Source organism: Panulirus ornatus, chromosome 10 (genome assembly GCF_036320965.1).
Source record: "Panulirus ornatus isolate Po-2019 chromosome 10, ASM3632096v1, whole genome shotgun sequence".
NCBI lineage: Eukaryota > Metazoa > Arthropoda > Malacostraca > Decapoda > Palinuridae > Panulirus > Panulirus ornatus.
Genome location: NC_092233.1, coordinates 37941500 through 37963729, shown reverse-complemented (window position 1 = coordinate 37963729; position 22230 = coordinate 37941500). Strand labels below are relative to the sequence as shown.

Below are 22230 nucleotides of genomic sequence, written 5' to 3'. Positions count from 1 at the left end.
GAAATTATATGGGAGGGTAATGATTGAGAGGGTGAAGGCATGTACAGAGCATCAGATTGGGGAAGAGCAGTGTGGTTTCAGAAGTGGTAGAGGATGTGTGGATCAGGTGTTGATAGAGATGCTCTATGGAAGGTATTAAAAATATATGGTGTGGAAAGTAAGTTGTTAGAAGCAGTGAAAAGATTTTATTTAGGATGTAAGGCATGTGTACGTGTAGGAAGAGAGGAAAGTGATTGGTTCTCAGTGAATGTTGGTTTGCGATAGGGGTGTGTGATGCTTCCATGGTTGCTTAATTTGTTTATGGATGGGGTTGTTAGGGAGGTAATGCAAGAGTTTTGGAAAAGGGTGCAAGTTTGCAGTCTGTTGTGGATGAGAGAGCTGGGGAAGTGAGTCAAGTGTTGTTCGTTGATAATACAGCGCTGGTGGCTGATTCGGGCGAGAAACTGCACAAGCTAGTGACTGAGTTTGGTAAAGTGTGTGAAAGAGGAAAGATGAGAGTAAATGTGAATAAGAGCAAGGTTATTAGGTACAGTAGGCTTGAGGGACAAGTCAATTGGGAGGTAAGTCTGAATGGAGAAAAACTGGAGGAAGTGAAGGGTTTTAGATATCTGGGAGTGGATTTGGCAGCGGATGGAACCATGGAAGCAGAAGTGAATCATAAGGTGGGGGAGGGGCTAAAGTTCTGGGAGTGTTGAAGAATATGTGGAAGTCGAAAACATTATCTCGGAAAGCAAAAATGGGTATGTTTGAAGGAATTGTGGTTCCAACAATGTTATATGGTTGCGAGGCGTGGGCTCTGGATAGAGTTGTGTGGAGGAGGGTGGATATGCAGGAAATGGGATGTGTGAGGACAATATGTGGTGTGAGGTGGTTTGATTGAGTAAGTAATGAAAGGGTAAGAGAGATGTGTGGTAATGAAAAGAGTGTGGTTGAGAGAGCAGAAGAGGGTGTTTTGAAACGGTTTGGTCACATGGAGAGAATGAGTGAGGATAGACTGACAAAGAGGATATATGTGTCAGAGGTGGAGGGAGCGAGGAGAAGTGGAAGACCAAATTGGAGGTGGAAAGATAGAGTGAAAAAGATATTGAGTGATCACAGCCTGAACATACAGGAGGGTGAAAGGCATGCAAGGAATAGAGTGAATTGGAACGATGTGGTATACCGGGGCCGACATGCTGTCAATGGATTGAACCAGGGCATGTAAAGCATCTGGGATGAAAGTTCTTTGGGGCCTGAATGTGGAAAGGGAGCTGTGGTTTCGGTGCATTATTACATGACAGCTAGAGACTGAGCGTGAACGAAAGTGGCCTTTGTTTTCTTTTGCTAGCGCTACCTTGCGCACATCTAGGGAAGGGGGTTGTTATTTAATATGTGGTGGGGTGGCGATGGGAATGAATAAAAGCAGACAGTATGAATTATGTATATGTTTATATATGTATATGTCTACGTGAGTATATATATGTATACGTTGAGATGTATAGGTATTTATATTTGCGTGTGTGGACGTGTATGTATATACATGTGTATGTGGGTGGGTTGGGCCATTTCTTTCGTCTGTTTCCTTGTGCTACCTCGCAAACACGGGAGACAGCGAAAAAAAAAATATATTTATTTCTATTTATTTACTTTCCTTTGTCGCTGTCTCCCACGTTTGCGAGGTAGCGCAAGGAAACAGACGAAAGAAATGGCCCAACCCACCCACATACACATGTATATACATACACGTCCACACACGCAAATATACATACCTATACATCTCAATGTACACATATATATACACACCCAGACACATACATATATACCCATGAACAAAATTCACACTGTCTGCCTTTATTCATTCCCATCGCCACCTCGCCACACATGGAATACCATCCCCCTCCCCCCTCATGTGTGCAAGGTAGTGCTAGGAAAAGGAAACAAAGGCCCCACTTGTTCACACTCAGTCTCTAGCTGTCATGCAATAATGCCTGAAACCACAGCTCCCTTTCCACATCCAGGCCCCACACAGCTTTCCATGGTTTATCCCAGACGCTTCACATGCCCTGCTTCAATCCACTGACAGCACGTCAACCCCAGTATACCACATCGATCCAATTCACTCTATTCCTTGCCCTCCTTTCACCCTCCTGCATGTTCAGGCCCCGATCACTCAAAATCTTTTTCACTCCATCTTTCCACCTCCCATTTGGTCTCCCACTTCTCCTCGTTCCCTCCACCTCCGACACATATATCCTCTTGGTCAATCTTTCCCCGCTCATTCTCTCCACGTGCCAAAACCATTTTAAAACACCCTCTTCTGCTCTCTCAACCACGCTCTTTTTATTTCCACACATCTCTCTTACCCTTACATTACTTACTCGATCAAACCACCTCACACCACACATTGTCCTAAAACATCTCATTTCCAGCACATCCACCCTCCTGCACACAACTCTATCCATAGCCCACGCCTCGCAACCATACAACATTGTTGGAACCACTATTCCTTCAAACATACCCATTTCTGCTTTCCGAGATAATGTTCTCGACTTCCACACATTCTTCAAGGCTCCCAGGATTTTCACCCCCTCCCCCACCCTATGATTCACTTCTGCTTCCATGGTTCCATCCGCTGCGAGATCCACTCCCACATATCTAAAACACTTTACTTCCTCCAGTTTTTCTCCATTCAAACTTACCTCCCAATTGACTTGACCCTCAACCCTACTGTACCTAATAACCTTGCTCTTATTCACATTTACTCTTAACTTTCTTCTTTCACACACTTTACCAAACTCAGTCACCAGCTTCTGCAGTTTCTCACATGAATCAGCCACCAGAGCTGTATCATCAGCAAACAAAAACTGACTCACTTCCCAAGCTCTCTCATCCACAAAAGACTGCATACTTGCCCCTCTTTCCAAAACTCTTGCATTCACCTCCCTAACAACCCCATCCATAAACAAATTAAACAACAATGGAGACATCACACACCCCTGCCGTAAACCTACATTCACTGAGAACCAATCACTTTCCTCTCTTCCTACATGTACATATGCCTTACATCCTCGATAAAAACTTTTCACTGCTTCTAAAAACTTGTCTCCCACACCATATATTCTTAATACCTTCCACAGAGCATCTCTATCAACTCTATCATGTGCCTTCTCCAGATCCATAAATGCTACATACAAATGCATTTGCTTTTCTAAGTATTTCTCACATACATTCTTCAAAGCAAACACCTGATCCACACATCCTCTACCACTTCTGAAACCACACTGCTCTTCCCCAATCTGATGCTCTGTACATGCCTTCACCCTCTCAATCGATACCCTCCCATATAATTTACCAGGAATACTCAACAAACTTATACCTCTGTAATTTGAGCACTCACTCTTATCCCCTTTGCCATTGTAAAATGGCACTATGCACACATTCCGCCAATCCTCAGGCACCTCACCATGAGTCATACATACATTAAATAACCTTACCAACCAGTCAACAATACAATCACTCCCTTTTTTAATAAATACCACTCTAATACCATCCAAACCCGCTGCCTTGCCGGCTTTCATCTTCTGCAAAGCTTTTACTACCTCTTCTCTGTTTGCCAAATCATTCTCCCTAACCGTCTAACTTTGCACATCGCCTCGACCAAATCATCCTATATCTGCCACTCTATCATCAAACACATTCAAGAAACCTTCAAAATACTCACTCCATCTTCTCACAACACCGCTACTTGTTATCACCTCCCCATTAGCCCCCTTCACTGATGTTCCCATTTAATCCCTTGTCTTACGCACTTTATTTACCTCCTTCCAAAACACCTTTTCATTCTCCCTAAAATTCAATGATACTCTCTCACCCCAACTCTCATTTGCCCTCTTTTTCCCCTCTTGCACCTTTCTCTTGTCCTCTTGCCTCTTTCTTTTATACATCTTCCACTCATTTGTATTTTTTCCCTACAAAAATCATCCAAATGCCTCTCCCTTCTCTTTCACTAATAATCTTACTTCTTCATCCCACCACTCACCACCCTTTCTAATCTGCCCACCTCCCACGCTTCTCATGCCACAAGCATCTTTTGCGCAAGGTATCACTGCTTCCCTAAATACATCACATTCCTCCCCCACTCCCCTTATGTCCTTTGTTCTCATCTTTTTCCATTCTGTTCTCAGTATCTCCTGGTACTTCCTCACACAAGTCTCCTTCCCAAGTTCACTCACTCTCACCACTTTCTTAACCCCAACATTCTCTCTTCTTTTATGAAAACCTCTACAAATCTTCACCTTTACCTCCACAAGACAATTACCAGAAATCCCTCCAGTTGTGCCTCTCAGCACATTAACATCCAAAAGTCTCACTTTCGTGTGCCTATCAATTAACAAGTAATCCAATAACGCTCTCTGGCCATCCCTCCTACATATATACATATACTTATGTATATCTCTCATCTTAAACCAGGTATTCCCAATCAACAGTCCTTTTTCAGCATATAAATCTACAAGCTCTTCACCATTTCCATTTAAACAATGAACACCCCATGTACACCAATTATTCACTCAACTGCCACATTACTCACCTTTGCATTCAAATCACTCCTCACTATAACCCAGTCTCGTGCATCAAAACTACTAACAAACTCACTCAGCTGCCCCTAACACACTTGCCTCTCATATTCTTTCTTCTCATGCCCAGGTGCATAGGCACCAATAATCACCCATCTCTCTCCATCCACTTTCAGTTTTACCCATATCAATCTAGAGTTTACTTTCTTACACTCTATTACATACTCCCACCACTCCTGTTACAGGAATAGTGCTACTCCTTCACTTGCTCTTGTCCTCTCACTAACCCCTGACTTTACTCCCAAGACATTCCCAAACCACTCTTCCCCTTTACCCTTGAGCTTCGTTTTACTCAGAGCCAAAACATCCAGGTTCCTTTTCTCAAACATACTACCTAAAGGGGAAGAGTGGTTTTGGAATGTCTTGGGAGTAAAGTCGGGTTAGTGAGAGGACAAGAGCAAGGGAAGGAGTAGCACTACTCCTGAAACAGGAGTGGTGGGAGTATGTGATAGAGTGTAAGAAAGTAAACTCTAGTTTGATATGGGTAAAACTGAAAGCTGATGGAGAGAGATGGGTGATTACTGGTGCATATGCATCTGGGAATGAGAAGAAAGATCATGAGAGGCAAGTGTTTTGGGAGCAGCTGAGTGAGTGTGTTAGTAGTTTTGATGCATGAGACCAGGTTATAGTGATGGGCGATTTGAATGCAAAGGTGAGTAATGTGGCAGATAAGGGAATAATTGGTGTACATGGGGTGTTCAGTGTTGTAAATGGAAATGGTGAAGAGCTTGTAGATTTATGTGCTGAAAAAGGACTGGTGACTGGGAATACCTGGTTTAAAAAGAGAGATATATTTATAAGTATACATATGTAAGTAGGAGAGATGGCCAGAGAGCGTTAATGGATTACGTGTTAATTCATAGGCGCGCGAAAGAGAGACTTTAGGATGTTAATGTGCTGAGAGGTGCAACTGGAGGGATGTCTGATCATTATCTTGTGGAGGCGAAAGTGAAGATTTGTAGAGGTTTTCAGAAAAGAAGAGAGAATGTTGGGGTGAAGAGAGTGGTGAGAGTAAAGGAGCTTGGGAAGGAGACTTGTGTGAGGAAGTACCAGGAGAGACTAAGTACAGAATGGAAAAGGTGAGAACAATGGAAATAAGGGGAGTGGGGGAGGAATGGGATGTATTTAGGGAAGCAGTGATGGCTTGTGCAAAAGATGCTTGTGGCATGAGAGGCGTGGGAGGTGGGCAGATTAGAAAGAGTAGTGAGTGGTGGGATGAAGAAGTAAGATTATTAGTGAAAGAGAAGAGAGAGGCATTTGGATGCAGGGAAATAATGGAAATGAGTGGGAGATGTATAAATGAAAGAGGCAGGAGGTCAAGAGAAAGGTGCAAGAGGTGAAAAAGAGGGCAAATGAGAGTTGGGATGAGAGAGTATCATTAAATTTTAGGGAGAATAAAAAGGTGTTTTGGAAGTTGGTAAATAAAGTGCATAAGACAAGAGAACAAATGGGAACAACAGTGAAGGGGGCTAATGGGGAGGTGATAACAAGTAGTGGTGATGTGAGAAGGAGATGGAGTGAGCATTTTGAAGGTTTGTTAATGTGTTTGACGATAAGAGTGGTAGATATAGGGTGTTTTGGTCGAGGTGGTGTGCAAAGTGAGAGGGTTAGGGAGAATGATTTGGTAAACAGAGAAGAGGTAGTAAAAGCTTTGTGGAAGATGAAAGCCAGCAAGACAGTGGGTCTGGATGGTATTGCAGTGGAATTTATTAAAAAAGGGAGTGACTGTATTGTTGACTGGTTGGTAAGATTGTTTAATATATGTATGACACATGGTGAGGTGCCTGAGGATTGGTGGAATGCTTGCATAGTGCCACTGTACAAAGGCAAAGGGGATAAAAGTGAGTGCTCAAATTACAGAAGTATAAGTTTGTTGAGTATTCCTGGGAAATCATATGGGTGGGTATTGATTGAGAGGGTGAAGGCATGTACAGAGCATCAGATTGGGAAAGACCAGTGTGGTTTCAGAAGTGGTAGAGGATGTGTGGATTAGGTGTTTGCTTTGAAGAATGTATGCGAGAAATACTTAGAAAAGCGAAGGATTTGTATGTAGCATTTATGGGTCTGGAGAAGGCATATGATAGAGTTGATAAAGACGCTCTATCGAAGGTATTAAGAATATATGATGTGGGAGGGAAGTTCTTAGAAGCAGTGGTTGGTTCTCAGTGAATGTTGGTTTGCAGCAGGGGTGCATGATGTCTCCATGGTTGTTTAATTTGTTTATGGAATGGGTTGTTAAGGATGTGAATGCAAGAGTTTTGGAAAGAGGGGCAAGTATGCCATCTGTTGTGGATGAGAAAGCTTGGGAAGTGAGTCAGTTGTTGTTCGCTGATGGCTGGTGGCTGATTTAGGTGAGAAACTGCAGAAGCTGGTGACTGAGTTTGGTAAAGTGTGTGAAAGAAGAAAGTTAAGAGTAAATATAAATAAGAGCAAGGTTATTAGGCACAGTAGGGTTGAGGGACAAGTCAACTGGGAGGTAAGTTTGAATGGAGAAAAACTGGAGGAAGTGAAGTGTTTTAGATATCTGGGAGTGGATTTGGAAACAGATGGAACCATGGAGGCGGAAGTGAATCATTGGGTGGGGGAGGGTGAGAAAATTTTGGGAGCGTTGAAGAATGTGTGGAAGTCGAGAACGTTATCCTGGAAATCAAAAATGGGTATGTTTGAAGGAATAGTGGTTCCAACAATGACATATGGTTGCAAGGTGTGGGCTATAGATAGAGTTGTGCAGAGTAGGGTGGATGTGCTGAAAATGAGATGTTTGAGGACAATATGTGGTGTGAGGTGGTTTGATCGAGTAAGTAATGAAAGGGTAAGAGAGATATGTGGTAATAAAAGGAGTATGGTTGAGAGAGCAGAAGAGGGTGTTTTGAAATGGTTTGGTCACATGGAGAGAATGAGTGAAGGAGGAAAGATTGACAAAGAACATATATGTGTCAGAGGTGGAGGGAACGAGGAGAAGTAGGAAACCAAATTGGAGGTGGAAAGATGGAGTGAAAAAGATTTTGAATGATTGGGGCCTGAACATGCAGGAGGGTGAAAGGCGTGCAAGGAACAGAGTGAATTGGAACGATGTGGTATACCGGGGTCAACATGCTGTCAACGGACTGAACCAGGGCATGTGAAGCGTCTGGGGTAAACCATGGAAAGTTCTGTGGGGCCTGGATGTCGAAAGGGAGTTGTGGTTTCAGTGCATTATATATGACAGCTAGAGACTGAGTGTGAACGAATGTGGCCACTGTTGTCTTTTCCTAGCGCTACCTCGTGCACATGCGGGGGGAGGGGGTTGCTATTTCATGTGTGGCAGGGTGGCGATGGGAATGAATAAGGGCAGACAGTATGAATTATGCACATGTGTATACATATGTGTATACATATGTGTATACATGTGTGGAAGTCGAGAACATTATCTCGGAAAGCAAAAATGGGTATGTTTGAAGGAATAGTGGTTCCAACAATGTTGTATGGTTGCGAGGCGTGGGCTATGGATAGAGTTTTGCGCAGGAGGGTGGATGTGCTGGAAATGAGATGTTTGAGGACAATATGTGGTGTGAGGTGGTTTGATCGAGTAAGTAATAATAGGGTAAGAGAGATGTGTGGTAACAAAAAGAGTGTGGTTGAGAGAGCAGAAGAGGGTGTTTTGAAATGGTTTGGTCACATGGAGAGAATGAGTGAGGAAAGATTGACCAAGAGGATATATGTGGCAGAGGTGGAGGGAACGAGGAGAAGTGGGAGACCAAATTGGAGGTGGAAAGATGGAGTGAAAAAGATTTTGAGTGATCTGGGCCTGAACATGCAGGAGGGTGAAAGGCGTGCAAGGAATAAAGTGAATTGGAACGATGTGGGAAACCGGGGTAGACGTGCTGTCAATGGATTGAACCAGGGCATGTGAAGTGTCTGGGGTAAACCATGGAAAGTTCTGTGGGGCCTGGATGTGGAAAAGGAGCTGTGGTTTCGGTGCATTATCACACAACAGCTAGAGACTGAGTGTGAACGAATGTGGCCTTTGTTGTCTTTTCTAGGGCTACCTCGCACACATGAGGGGGGAGGGGGTTGTTATTCCATGCGTGGTGAGGTGGCGATGGGAATGAATAAAGGCAGACTATGAATTATGTACATGTCTGTGCGTATATATATATGTATACATTGAGATGTATAGGTATGTATATTTGCGTGTGTGGATGTGTATGTATATACATGTGTATGGAGGTGGGTTGGGCAATTTCTTTCGTCTGTTTCCTTGTGCTACCTCGCAAACGCGGGAGACAGCGACAAAGCAAAATAAACATATAATGAAAAAATAAAATGATATGTATAGGTATGTATATTTGCACGTGTGGATATGTATGTATATACATGTGTATGTGGGTGGGTTGGGCCATTCTTTCGTCTGTTTCTTTGCGCTACCTCGCTAACGCGGGAGACAGCGACAAAGCAATATAAATAAATAAATAAATAAATATAGTATACATATGTATGAGTATTTTGAAGGTTTGTTGAATGTGTCTGATGACAGAGTGGCAGATATAGGGTGTTTTGGTCAAGGTGGTGTGCAAAGTGAGAGGGTTAGGGAAAATGATTTGGTAAACAGAGAAGAGGTAGTAAAAGCTTTGCGGAAGATGAAAGCCGGCAAGGCAGCAGGTTTGGATGGTATTGCAGTGGAATTTATTAAAAAAGGGGGTGACTGTATTGTTGACTGGTTGGTAAGGTTATTTAATGTATGTATGACTCATGGTGAGGTGCCTGAGGATTGGCGGAATGCGTGCATAGTGCCATTGTACAAAGGCAAAGGGGATAAGAGTGAGTGCTCAAATTACAGAGGTATAAGTTTGTTGAGTATTCCTGGTAAATCATATGGGAGGGTATTGATTGAGAGGGTGAAGGCATGTACAGAGCATCAGATTGGGGAAGAGCAGTGCGGTTTCAGAAGTGGTAGAGGATGTGTGGATCAGGTGTTTGCTTTGAAGAATGTATGTGAGAAATACTTAGAAAAGCAAATGGATTTGTATGTAGCATTTAAGGATCTGGAGAAGGCATATGATAGAGTTGATAGAGATGCTCTGTGGAAGGTATTAAGAATATATGGTGTGGGAGGCAAGTTGTTAGAAGCAGTGAAAAGTTTTTATCGAGGATGTAAGGCATGTGTACGTGTAGGAAGAGAGGAAAGTGATTGGTTCTCAGTGAATGTAGGTTTGCGGCAGGGGTGTGTGATGTCTCCATGGTTGTTTAATTTGTTTATGGATGGGGTTGTTAGGGAGGTAAATGCAAGAGTCCTGGAAAGAGGGGCAAGTATGAAGTCTGTTGGGGATGAGAGAGCTTGGGAAGTGAGTCAGTTGTTGTTCGCTGATGATACAGCGCTGGTGGCTGATTCATGTGAGAAACTGCAGAAGCTGGTGACTGAGTTTGGTAAAGTGTGTGGAAGAAGAAAGTTAAGAGTAAATGGGAATAAGAGCAAGGTTATTAGGTACAGTAGGGTTGAGGGTCAAGTCAATTGGGAGGTGAGTTTGAATGGAGAAAAACTGGAGGAAGTGAAGTGTTTTAGATATCTGGGAGTGGATCTGTCAGCGGATGGAACCATGGAAGCGGAAGTGGATCATAGGGTGGGGGAGGGGGCGAAAATTTTGGGAGCCTTGAAAAATGTGTGGAAGTCGAGAACATTATCTCGGAAAGCAAAAATGGGTATGTTTGAAGGAATAGTGGTTCCAACAATGTTGTATGGTTGCGAGGCGTGGGCTATGGATAGAGTTGTGCGCAGGAGGATGGATGTGCTGGAAATGAGATGTTTGAGGACAATGTGTGGTGTGAGGTGGTTTGATCGAGTAAGTAACGTAAGGGTAAGAGAGATGTGTGGAAATAAAAAGAGCGTGGTTGAGAGAGCAGAAGAGGGTGTTTTGAAATGGTTTGGGCACATGGAGAGAATGAGTGAGGAAAGATTGACCAAGAGGATATATGTGTCGGAGGTGGAGGGAACGAGGAGAAGAGGGAGACCAAATTGGAGGTGGAAAGATGGAGTGAAAAAGATTTTGTGTGATCGGGGCCTGAACATGCAGGAGGGTGTAAGGAGGGCAAGGAATAGAGTGAATTGGAGCGATGTGGTATACAGGGGTTGACGTGCTGTCAGTGGAGTGAATCAAGGCATGTGAAGCGTCTGGGGTAAACCATGGAAAGCTGTGTAGGTATGTATATTTGCGTGTGTGGACGTGTGTATGTACATGTGTATGGGGGGGGGTTGGGCCATTTCTTTCGTCTGTTTCCTTGCGCTACCTCGCAAACGCGGGAGACAGCGACAAAGTATTAAAAAAAAAAAAAAAAAAAAAAAAAAAAAAAAATGTATGTGTGTGTATATATATGTATACTTGAGATGTATAGGTATGTATATGTGCATGTGTGGACATGTATGTATATACATGTGTATGTGGGTGGGTTGGGCCATTCTTTCGTCTGTTTCCTTGCACTACCTCACTAACGCGGGAGACAGCGACAAAGTATATTATATAATAATAATAATAAATGTACATGTACATATACGTTGAAATGTACTGCTTATGTATATGTTTGTGCGTGGGCGAGTACGTGGATGGGTTGGGCCATTCTTTCGTCTGCTTCTTTGCGCTACCTCGCTAACGCAGGAGACAATGACAAAGTATAATAAATAAAATACATTTCTTTTTTTTTTATACTTAATCGCTGTCTCCCATGTCAGTGAGGTAGCACAAGGAAACAGATGAGGAATGGCCTAACCCACCCATGTTACACATGTATATACATAAATTCCCATACATGCAGAAATAAATACATATACATTTCAACATATACATACAAACACATACATAGACATATGCACATATACACATGTACATATTCATACTTGCTGCCTTTATCCATTCCCATCGCCACCCCTCCACACATACCAGATGTATGCCCCACTCATGTGAAAGATCACAGGATCATAAATTGAAGACAGTTTGCAGTAATCATGGTATGCACATGTCTAGATCATAGTAGTGCTCTATGCTTTCTATGTGAAGTGAGGGATTCTGATAAAGAATATGTGAATAGGCATCACAGTCAGCTTAAAAAATGCTATGCAACTGTTCACAGGATATTCAAATTATGCTCAGATACATTAAGTTTTCTTTTCTTTTCCATCCTCATTTGCCATTTCCTACATTAGCATGTTCAAGGGTGGAGTAAGATATAGCCTCAAGATACTAATGCTTTCTGATAAAATGATGGAGAGTAATGTAAATAATTATACATGAACCGAGTATAATCTGTATTATGCACTCTTTTTCCCAAATGTTTAAGAATATGGAAATTAGCTCACTTAACAAGTTAGGGAAGCAAAGACTACTTACTTGGAATATGAAACTAAATATGCATTAACAGGAATAAGCATTAGCAACAAATATATAAGTATGCAAAATGCAAAAGGGAGGTAGCATTACAAAACATATGCATGAGAAACAATACAACAGACTAAAAAGAAAATACAGTAGCAATACTACAAAATTTTGTGGAGACTTTTGAGAATGTGTCTCAGACCATCAAAGGTATTGTATTCTACCAACACATATGCTTTCATGGGTAACCAAGGCCAACTGGTTTACTATCTATATGATTAAATACTTAATAGCATCTAAAATACCTGTACAGGACGAGCTTGGTAGCCCCAGTTGTAAATGTGCTGCTGTGAATGTTGTTGCTGCATCTGCTTCTCTGGTTCCTCTTGAACATCAAGTCCATGCTCTTCCTGAAGTCGTTCATCTAGTGTTAGCCTTCGAGGCGAGTCCCGAGGTGATGATGATGTAGAGGAATCTCTTGTTGCTCGTCCTGGCTGTTCTCTTCTAGTTGTAAGCTCAGAGTCACTGATAGTTGAGTCTGCATCTATCTTTATGGTTCCTTCATTACGCTTTGTGGTTTTGCTACGCTGTGCATAGTACTTTTCTCGGTGTGCCTTTGCTTTTGGACTGTGAGCATGATCAGACCAATGATCTTGCTCTTTTTGCTCTTGTTCTTTTTCTGGATCTCGTTCTCGTTCCCAATCCCAGTTATTCCAACCACGGCGTTCATAATCAAAATCTTCATTACTGGGTGATAAAGATCGTTGAGGAGAACTGCGTGGTGACCACCTCGGGGATCTTCGCGGAGACCTTCTTGGAGATCTCCGAGGGGATCTACGCAAGGGTGATCTACATAAAGGTGACCTACGTATGGGTGATCTTCTCATGGGAGACCTCCTTATGGGAGATCTCCTCAGGGGTGATCTTCTCAAAGGAGATCTTCTTAAAGGAGATCTTCTTAATGGAGATCTCCTGCTAGGAGACCTTCGTATGGGAGACCTCCTCAAGGGAGATCTTCGAACAGGTGATCTACATGAAGGAGATCTACGAATAGGAGACCTACTTGAAGGGGATCTACGGAGGGGTGATCTTCTGGGTGACCTATGATGGGACAACCTTCGTGGAGACCTAACTGGCGACCTACGAGGGCTCCAGCGACGCTGAGGACTTCGTTGATCTCGCCCTGGTGAATACTGCAGGCGGTGTTCAGGACTTCGATAATGAGGACTTCTCCAGCCTGGACTCTGACGCCGCTGCCTTTCAGGGCTCCAGAGAGGACTTCGACGGGTAGGACTGTGATGGCGGGGTATCCGTACTTCTGGACTCCTCGAGTCAGGACTGCAGCTTACTCTATACTCCTTTCTCCCTAAACGACCCTGAGGGCTTGAGTACATTCTCTGATCCATGCGTAACTCCGGGGAAGGTGATCTTTCAGGTGTTCGCTTAATTAGCCGTTCTCCACTATGATCTGCATGAAATCCTCCATCGTGCAGGTGGCGAAGCAAAGTGCCTTCTGGGTGACCTTTCAAGCCTATCCTTTCCAGTTCTTTCAGGTGTCCTAGGTCCATGATGAGTTGTTCTCAGTTTATCTGGACTCCTGCTATGTGGTAAGTCTGGACTAGGGAAGTGTGACACTATTCTGTCTTCCCTCAATGATAATGGACTGGAACTCTGAAATCGCTTGGGTGATCGCTTTTCTCTACTAGGTCTATTAGTCACAGATGACCTTACTGGCGACTTGGTTTCACGAGTTGAACGGCTTGATCTACGAGGGCTAATGGGGTCTCGTTTTTTGCTTCTTTCTGGGCTAGTACGCTGCCTCTTGTAATCTGGTGAAACTTTCCTTTTCCTCTCAGGTGATCTACGACTTACCATCCTTCTAGGAGACCAGCTACGGGATCGTGAGTCTCTAGATCTCCGAGGTGACCTACTCCTCTTTGGAGATTTATTTCTAAGTGGTGTTCTGCTTCTCCTTGGTGATCTGTTTCTCTGAGGTGACTTACTTTTCAACGATATTCTACTACCTTTTGGAGACTTACCTCTGTCACATGAGTGCCCTCTTGCCGGTGATCTGTCTTTCTGAGATGGGCTTTCTCTATGAGGGGATCTTCGTCTCTGTGGAGATCTACTTTTCTGTGAAGACCGACTTTTTCGTGGTGATCGTGATCTGGACCTCCTGCCTCTACTCTTTGATACAGTTGATAAAACCTGGGAGGAATCTTCCTCTTTTATCAACTTTGTGGCATCAGAGTACTCATTCCCAGCTAACTCCCAAATTTTAGGGACGGGTGAGGATGCTGATTTCTGAGGTTCACAGGTTTCAGATGCGGTCTCTGAAGTCTCCTCAGCATTATCATCATCCTCTTCCACAGATCTTGTTTTAAGGTCTTCTTCTTCCTCTTCTTCATGAACAAATTCAGGTAATAGTAGACCTTTCTGAAGGCGTTTTACACTGCCTTGCTTAGAAGCTCCTAACTTAAATGTAATTGGCACTGATCTTGAACTTTTCATTCCTGAATCATCAGTATTTGCTTCCTCAGCCTGAGCTTCATCAGTGCTCTTTTCAATCCACCTTGTCGTTACTTTGTTAGAAATGGCCACTATCCCCGTATCTTTATCTAAAACATTTTCAAGGTTGGTTTCTTTTGTTTTCTGGGAACTACCTTCTTTATCTGCATCCAGTGTCATATCTGATTCTTGGGTTGCTTCTGAAGGTGATATAACTACAGATGGGACAGTTTTATCCTGATGTGGTGAAGTTGATTTGTGGGCCTCCATTGAAAATCCAGATGAAGAAACGGATAAAGAAGAATCAGAAGAAGGAACTCCTGGAGGCAAAACTGATACGGATGGAATAGGAGGAGCCGTTAGTGGTAGAACAGATGGAGGAGGAAGAGACAGATTAAGTGAGGGAGGAGGAACTGATAGAGTGATTAAAGAAGTATTTATTGGTGGTGGGAGAGATGAAAATGACAATTTTGAGGGTTGTTTGGGAGCCTGGGATGTATGAAGATGCCCATGTAATATAGCACTTGGAACATTTGCTGATGAGACACCAGAAGATGCACCCTCTGCTCTTGGAGACACAACTTTCTTAGGTTCAATTACTGACTCTGGAAAAGTAGTGGATAACACACCCTTTGGGGTAATGCTGTGCATACTAGGTGGAGGAACAGAGAGCAGAGGGACAGCAGCAGCTGTGGCTCTTATACTAGCTGGCAAAAGTGATGATGGTGTTATGCCAGCAGGAGGTACTGGAATTTTCTTCACATCAGGCATTGATGAAGCATGGCCTATGGGTACAGCCCCAAGAGCAGGAGGTACTGGAATACTGTCAATGGAGGATGAAGAGAGAGGAATCTCATGAGATGGGGATGATGGCTGAGAGGTAGAAAAGGAGTGATGCAGCGATGGAGAGGCCAGAGATGATGATGACGGTGGACTTGGAGTCATGGACATATTGGAAGGACTATATCTTTCACTATCCTGTTGACTGAGGCTTTTATCTTCACCTTCTTCAAATGATGGAGAACTAGTTGGTGGATACGGAATGCTGTCTAATCTCAAGCTCATCATTTCTACAGGAGCTTTGAGTCTTTCATTTTGTATAACTGTTTGTAATTCTGAGAAAGATCTCTCTACTTTATGTTTGGATCCTTCTGGTTCTGGTGAATTAGGCTCAGATATGGTACTGGATGAAGGACTCAAATCAAAGTAACCAGATGTATCACTTGTATGGTGTGGTATAGAATCTTTCTCTTTGTCAGAGATTCTCACTCTGTTTGATGAGTTGTAATCTGATGAAGATTCCCTTGACCTCCACGAATGACTGGTATTTCCAATGCATTCTTCTCGCTCCCAACTACTTCCATCCTCTTCTCTAGACTCACTCTTCAATTCCTCTTCTCTCTCTTCATCTGATGACTCATAAGCTGGCCCTATATGTAATTCTGGAGATGAAACAGGAGATGGTGGTTCCTCCTCTTTGTCTTGCAATTCTTCATAGTCTAACTCTTCTCTCATATCATCATCAGACATGTCACTACTGTCCTTTTCTACTTCTTCCTCCTCTCCTGTTAGATCAATTTCAATTTCATTTTCACAACTTTTCTTGGGAGGTGTGTATGAAGGACTGTCTACATTGTCTATTTCATACTTCTTTTCAAGAATTCTCTCTTCCTTATCAAAATCCTCTTCTTTTTCCTGTTTTCCTCCTCTAGCTGGCTTCTCTTTTTCATGGTCAGATTCTTCTTTTCTTTCATAATGACTTTCTTTTTCTCTCTTTTCATTTCTTTTTTCGTGAATCATGTCTCTCCAATCCATAAAACTATTTGTCTTCTCATAAGATTTTTCTTCATTAGCCACTTTCCTCTCATGTCCTTTTTCACGTACCAATTCTCTCCATTCTTCAAAATCTTTCTTGTCATAATCTCGGTCTCGAGCTGACTCTCTTCTTTCACTCCCTTTTTCACGCAATAAATCTCTCCAATCTTCAAAATCCTCTTTGCTGTCATAATATCTTTCTCGATGGGATTCTCTTCTTTCCCTTCCCTTATCACGGTTTAATTCTCTTAAATTTTCATAATCATCTCTTTTATCATAGTTTCTACTTCGAAAAGTCTCTCGTCTATCATTTCCCTTTTCTCTCCATTCATCAAAATCATGTTTCCTATCATACCCTCTATCACGATAACCATATCTCCAATCATTAGGTCTTCCACGAAAACTCCCTCTTCCACCGAAATAATATTTCCTATAATTTCCTCTTCCTCTGCCCATATCTCTCCATCCACGTCCCCTGTCTCGGTACATGTTTCTCCTATCATAGCCTCTCTCATGATATGTATCTCTTCGGTCTTCTTCATAACCAGTATCTCTGTCATCATCTCTAGATCGGCCTACTGATGAGTCACTTTCTTCATCAGATCTTAAAGAATCACTTTCTTCATCACTAACCTTCCTTGCTCTTCTCTTTTCCTTTTCTTTACGTTTCTTTTCCTTCTTGGCCTTCTTCTTAGCTTTTTTCTCAGCTTTCCTTTCAGCTTTCTTTTCAGCTTTTTTCAGTTTCTTTTTAGCTTTCTTTCGTTGTTTTTTTCGCTTCTTTTCTAACCTTTCTTCAATCTTCTTTTCCTCACCATCAGATTTTTCCTCAACAGGTTTTTCCTCTATGAAAGATTTTTCCTCCATGTAAGATTTTTCCTCATCAGATTTTTCCTCAACATCAGGGTTTTCTTCTAAAATGCTATCTTCTTCATAATCTTTTTTTATTTCCTCTGACACAACACTTTCCTCAGATTTCTGCTCTTTATCTTCACTGTCATCAGAATTGTCATCAAACTTTGGTTCTGATTCTAACACTTCCTCATCCATAATTTCATCTCCTTCTAATATCGAATTGCTTTCCTCTTCATCCTTCACATCACTAAGTGGAGGTAATTCTACTTCTTCTATGACTTGTTTCTCATCTTTCATTGGCATTCCTCCATCCAACATCTGTATGAATGCCTCATATTGTTCTGTTAATCCCTCTGAGAAAGCCTTAGGTGCAGGTTCTTCTAGCTTTTCAGTTTTCTTGTCAACAATGTTTTCAGATGAAGGAATTTCATCACCACCAACTGCATCACCTTCAGATTTGATAACTGATTCATCATTGACGCTTATCTTTTGTTCAGCAGTAACTTTGTCTTTGACAGCATCAGGACCTTGTTGTTCAGCCTCATCATTATCAGAATCCCAACGTGACTTTGTGGCAGCAATGGTCACTTCCTGAGCCTGCTCCCCTACAACTGTATCAGTCTTCAGTGTTTTCACACCTCCTGCATTCCACATTTTAACATACCAAGGTCGGGAGTCTTTCACCCCTCTGTGTGTGTTTACTGAATACTTTGGTTTGGATGCCCAAAGTTCTTCCATTAATTCCCAATTCTCTTGGGATTCTCTGCATTTCAATTCAATTCGAGAATAATAGTGAGCCATGTAGCGATGTGAATTGATGCTATAAGATATGGATGGCTTTGTGGTAGTATAGTGGACAAGCTGTGCAGGATACTCCTTCTCCATGCCATTTAAAGCTTTAGCTCTAATTGAGTACATCATCTTAGTCTCTTCATAAATTGGGTCCTTATCCTGAGCCTTCCCACCTCTACTTCTCTCACGACTAGTACTGCGACTACGCCGTCTACGGTCTCTATCACGACTTCTGGATCGGCTACGTCTTCTTAGCTGTTCTCGACGGACTTGCCTTAATAACTCAAAGTCAAAATTTTCTGCTTTGAACTCCTTCCATGATTTAGGAACTTGCTTGGGTCGTTTTTTAGTCTCTTCCTTGACAACTTTTGCATCAAGTTTGCCTTCTTTCTCATCTGACACAGAATCAGATTTCTTGTCTTTTTCTTTTTCCTTTTCTCTTTCTTTTTCCTTGGCTTTGCTTTTCTCTTTCTCCTTTTCAACAGCCTTCTCCTTTTCCCTTTTCCTGTCAGTTATAGTCTTTTCTTTCATTTTGAGTCTTTCATTCTGTCGGGCTTCATATTCTTCCAATTTCTCCTTAACTGTCTTCCCCTTAGTTTCAAATCTCTTTAATTCCTCTGGATTGTCAAGAAGTTTTGCAATGGGAGCTAAACCAGGCCCATAAGGATTAAACAACATATTCTTCAATCCAAGTGCTTCCTTGAGTCTTGATTCTTCATCACGAATTTGTTCAATGAAAGACACCTTCTCTTCCTTCTTTTTCTTTTTAATTAACACTGTTGGTTTTTTCTCCTTCTTCTCAACCCCTTCTTCTTCTTCTCCAAGGGCAGATTTAGCAGAAGGCTTAGCTGTTTTAGCAAGAGAAAATGATGATAACTTCATTCCCTTCCCAGAGAAAGCCAGGAGTCGCTTCTTAGCTTCTTCCTTACCTAAAATGTTTGGTAAATTTGTTTTTTGGGCTGTTTTGGTAACAGGGACTGCTGAATCAGGTAGGGTAGAAGTGGATACAACTGATGTAGCTATGGAAGTGACAGAGTCAGTCACATCAATGGAAACAGGTGTAAGAGAAATATCTGATGCTACACTTGTGGTAGGGGCAAGTGAAGTACCAGTATCACTCACTGATGTTGCAGATTTTGTAGAAGTACCAAGAGTTGGAACATCAGATAAAGATGTTTCAGCAGTTGAAGTAATTGCAGAATTAGTACTAAAACATGATGTTACAGAAGTATTTGTAGAAAATCCAGTTAGAGAAGGTGGAGAACTGGAAGAGGCTACATGAGATATAGAAGAGGTAACAAGAGCAGTTGTAACAGCAGCGCATGTTGGTAGGTCCCTTTCGTCATCATCTGCTGTTACACGACTTGGTGAGTACCTGCAAGCAAGAGTAAAAAGATTAGGTTCAACACATAAGTGAAAAACATAATATGTATCCTACTTATCAAAAATTTATGATATTAAAACACAACAATGTTGAAAAAGATACACAAGCACAAGGCTTTAAGAAGTATATCTAGATCTTTGTCATGAAAAAAATCCCTAAAACATACATCTCTCTTTTATCATTACTCCATTTTCAGTTTACTGAGCTTGATCATGTACATTACTCCATTTTCAGTTTACTGAGCTCGATCATGTACATAGTCTCTGAACATCACACACCCATCTTCAACCTAGCCCCAGAGAGTTAAAGTGAAATATGAACTTCTGCATTTTCAAGAGTGCTTCTTACTTTTCCACTTTATATATTAACTTTTACGCCTATAAAAGGGTATTCATATAAAGCTGGTCATTGCAATTACATAGATATACATGCATCAAGTTTTATAACTCGATTTCAAAATATGCACCCAGCTCAGGTGATAGTAGTGCACAATAATTTCTACCCTTAGTCAATCTTCCTCCAATCATGCTAATAAAAGCACATTTGCATGAATTTTCTAAGAAGGAAATGGGCACCTTTTAGCTAGATTAAGAAGACCAGGTAGATGATGATCCTGAATCATTTGATGATGGTCTGTCTTTGCATTGTGTGGAGAATGATTCTATGGTCACTGACTGCTTAAGCACCAAAAATTGTCAAAGATAAGGCATGGGAAGTTTTTTCTAGTAAGAAGTGAGGACAGCATTTTCACCAACCATCTGACCTTAAATACACTGCATCAGAGTGGTGTAGCTGGTAATTCAATTTACATCTTTTATAGTTATGCTGCTATGGAAAGAAATATCAATGAATGACACTGAATATAACAAGACAAGTTTTACAAGATAAATACAGCAATAATCAGTGATCATTACTTCAATGTTGGTAAAATAAACAATAAAACATAGGGGCAAGTATGAAGTCTGTTGGGGATGAGAGAGCTTGGGAAGTGAGTCAGTTGTTGTTCGCTGATGATACAGCGCTGGTGGCTGATTCATGTGAGAAACTGCAGAAGCTGGTGACTGAGTTTGGTAAAGTGTGTGGAAGAAGAAAGTTAAGAGTAAATGTGAATAAGAGCAAGGTTATTAGGTACAGTAGGGTTGAGGGTCAAGTCAATTGGGAGGTGAGTTTGAATGGAGAAAAACTGGAGGAAGTGAAGTGTTTTAGATATCTGGGAGTGGATCTGTCAGCGGATGGAACCATGGAAGCGGAAGTGGATCATAGGGTGGGGGAGGGGGCGAAAATTTTGGGAGCCTTGAAAAATGTGTGGAAGTCGAGAACATTATCTCGGAAAGCAAAAATGGGTATGTTTGAAGGAATAGTGGTTCCAACAATGTTGTATGGTTGCGAGGCGTGGGCTATGGATAGAGTTGTGCGCAGGAGGATGGATGTGCTGGAAATGAGATGTTTGAGGACAATGTGTGGTGTGAGGTGGTTTGATCGAGTAAGTAACGTAAGGGTAAGAGAGATGTGTGGAAATAAAAAGAGCGTGGTTGAGAGAGCAGAAGAGGGTGTTTTGAAATGGTTTGGGCACATGGAGAGAATGAGTGAGGAAAGATTGACCAAGAGGATATATGTGTCGGAGGTGGAGGGAACGAGGAGAAGAGGGAGACCAAATTGGAGGTGGAAAGATGGAGTGAAAAAGATTTTGTGTGATCGGGGCCTGAACATGCAGGAGGGTGAAAGGAGGGCAAGGAATAGAGTGAATTGGAGCGATGTGGTATACAGGGGTTGACGTGCTGTCAGTGGATTGAATCAAGGCATGTGAAGCGTCTGGGGTAAACCATGGAAAGCTGTGTAGGTATGTATATTTTGCGTGTGTGGACGTGTGTATGTACATGTGTATGGGGGGGGGTTGGGCCATTTCTTTCGTCTGTTTCCTTGCGCTACCTCGCAAACGCGGGAGACAGCGACAAAGTAAAAAAAAAAAAAAAAAAAAAAAAAAAAAAAAAAAAAAAAAAACCATAGTAACAGCAAAAAACTGGATACTCAGGTCTTGCATTCAAATTTCAAGCATGGTGCTGAAACTTTACAAGCAAGACAAATTTCAGATGATAAAACACAGCAATATTCAGTAATCAAAATTTTTAGGTAAATTAAATGACAAAACTTAGCAGTGGCAAATCACTGGATACTTAGGCCTTATGTTTGCACTTTTTAATGCACTGTGCTGAAACATCGAAACTTCAACACATTATCACAGTGAAAGCTGTGGTCAAATATACCACTGAAGTGTTTATTTCATTGTTGTCTGAACATCCTTGAAACTGTGAGGTTTAATACATTTTTCAAACACTGAGAAACATGAATTTTGAGGGTTGGAAAGGATAACTTAATGCAATGTTATAGGGCTAAGTTGATTTTCAAGTGAAAACAGCATCTCAGTTCATATCCATATGTAAAATGCTTTGAATGCATTCACTAATGTTACTGGACTCCTCCTATTCAAAGTCACAACACAAGTGAAAAGTAATTTTTGGCAAGGCTGTCTTTGGGAGTACAGTCTTATTAAAAATCTCGTCACTAAAAATCTCTGCTACTGGTGGCAGTACAGCCTTGGACTGCAAGAGCCTTTGGAAAAGTCCTGGGTAACACCAGAACTCTTATAGAATTTGATCCTTGGATAATTATGAAATGTAAAATAAATGCCTTCAATTATCTCAATAAATTTCATCACTACATTTAACCATCTCTTCCTTGTACTAATATCAAAAAGCTAGTATGCAAAGGCTGGCTGACAAAGCTGATCAGGAAGTACTGAAATGGCTTGGAAATATGAAAATGAATGAAAAACAGACTGACTAATGACTTCATGTCAGAGGTAAAAGGACCAAGGAGAGACGGGAAGCCACAGAGATGGAAGGATGGAGTGAAGAAGGGTTTG

General features: G+C 41.8%; 1 protein-coding gene across 1 annotated transcript in view; it reads right to left on the bottom strand.

The window, feature by feature from the left end:
• LOC139750909 (uncharacterized) overlaps positions 1–22230 on the bottom strand; it is a 153698-nt gene that overhangs the window by 31660 nt on the left and 99808 nt on the right. The window contains 2 exon segments of the mRNA XM_071665798.1: positions 12262–13449; positions 13451–19298. Coding sequence (XP_071521899.1) covers positions 12262–13449; positions 13451–19298 — 7036 coding nt within the window.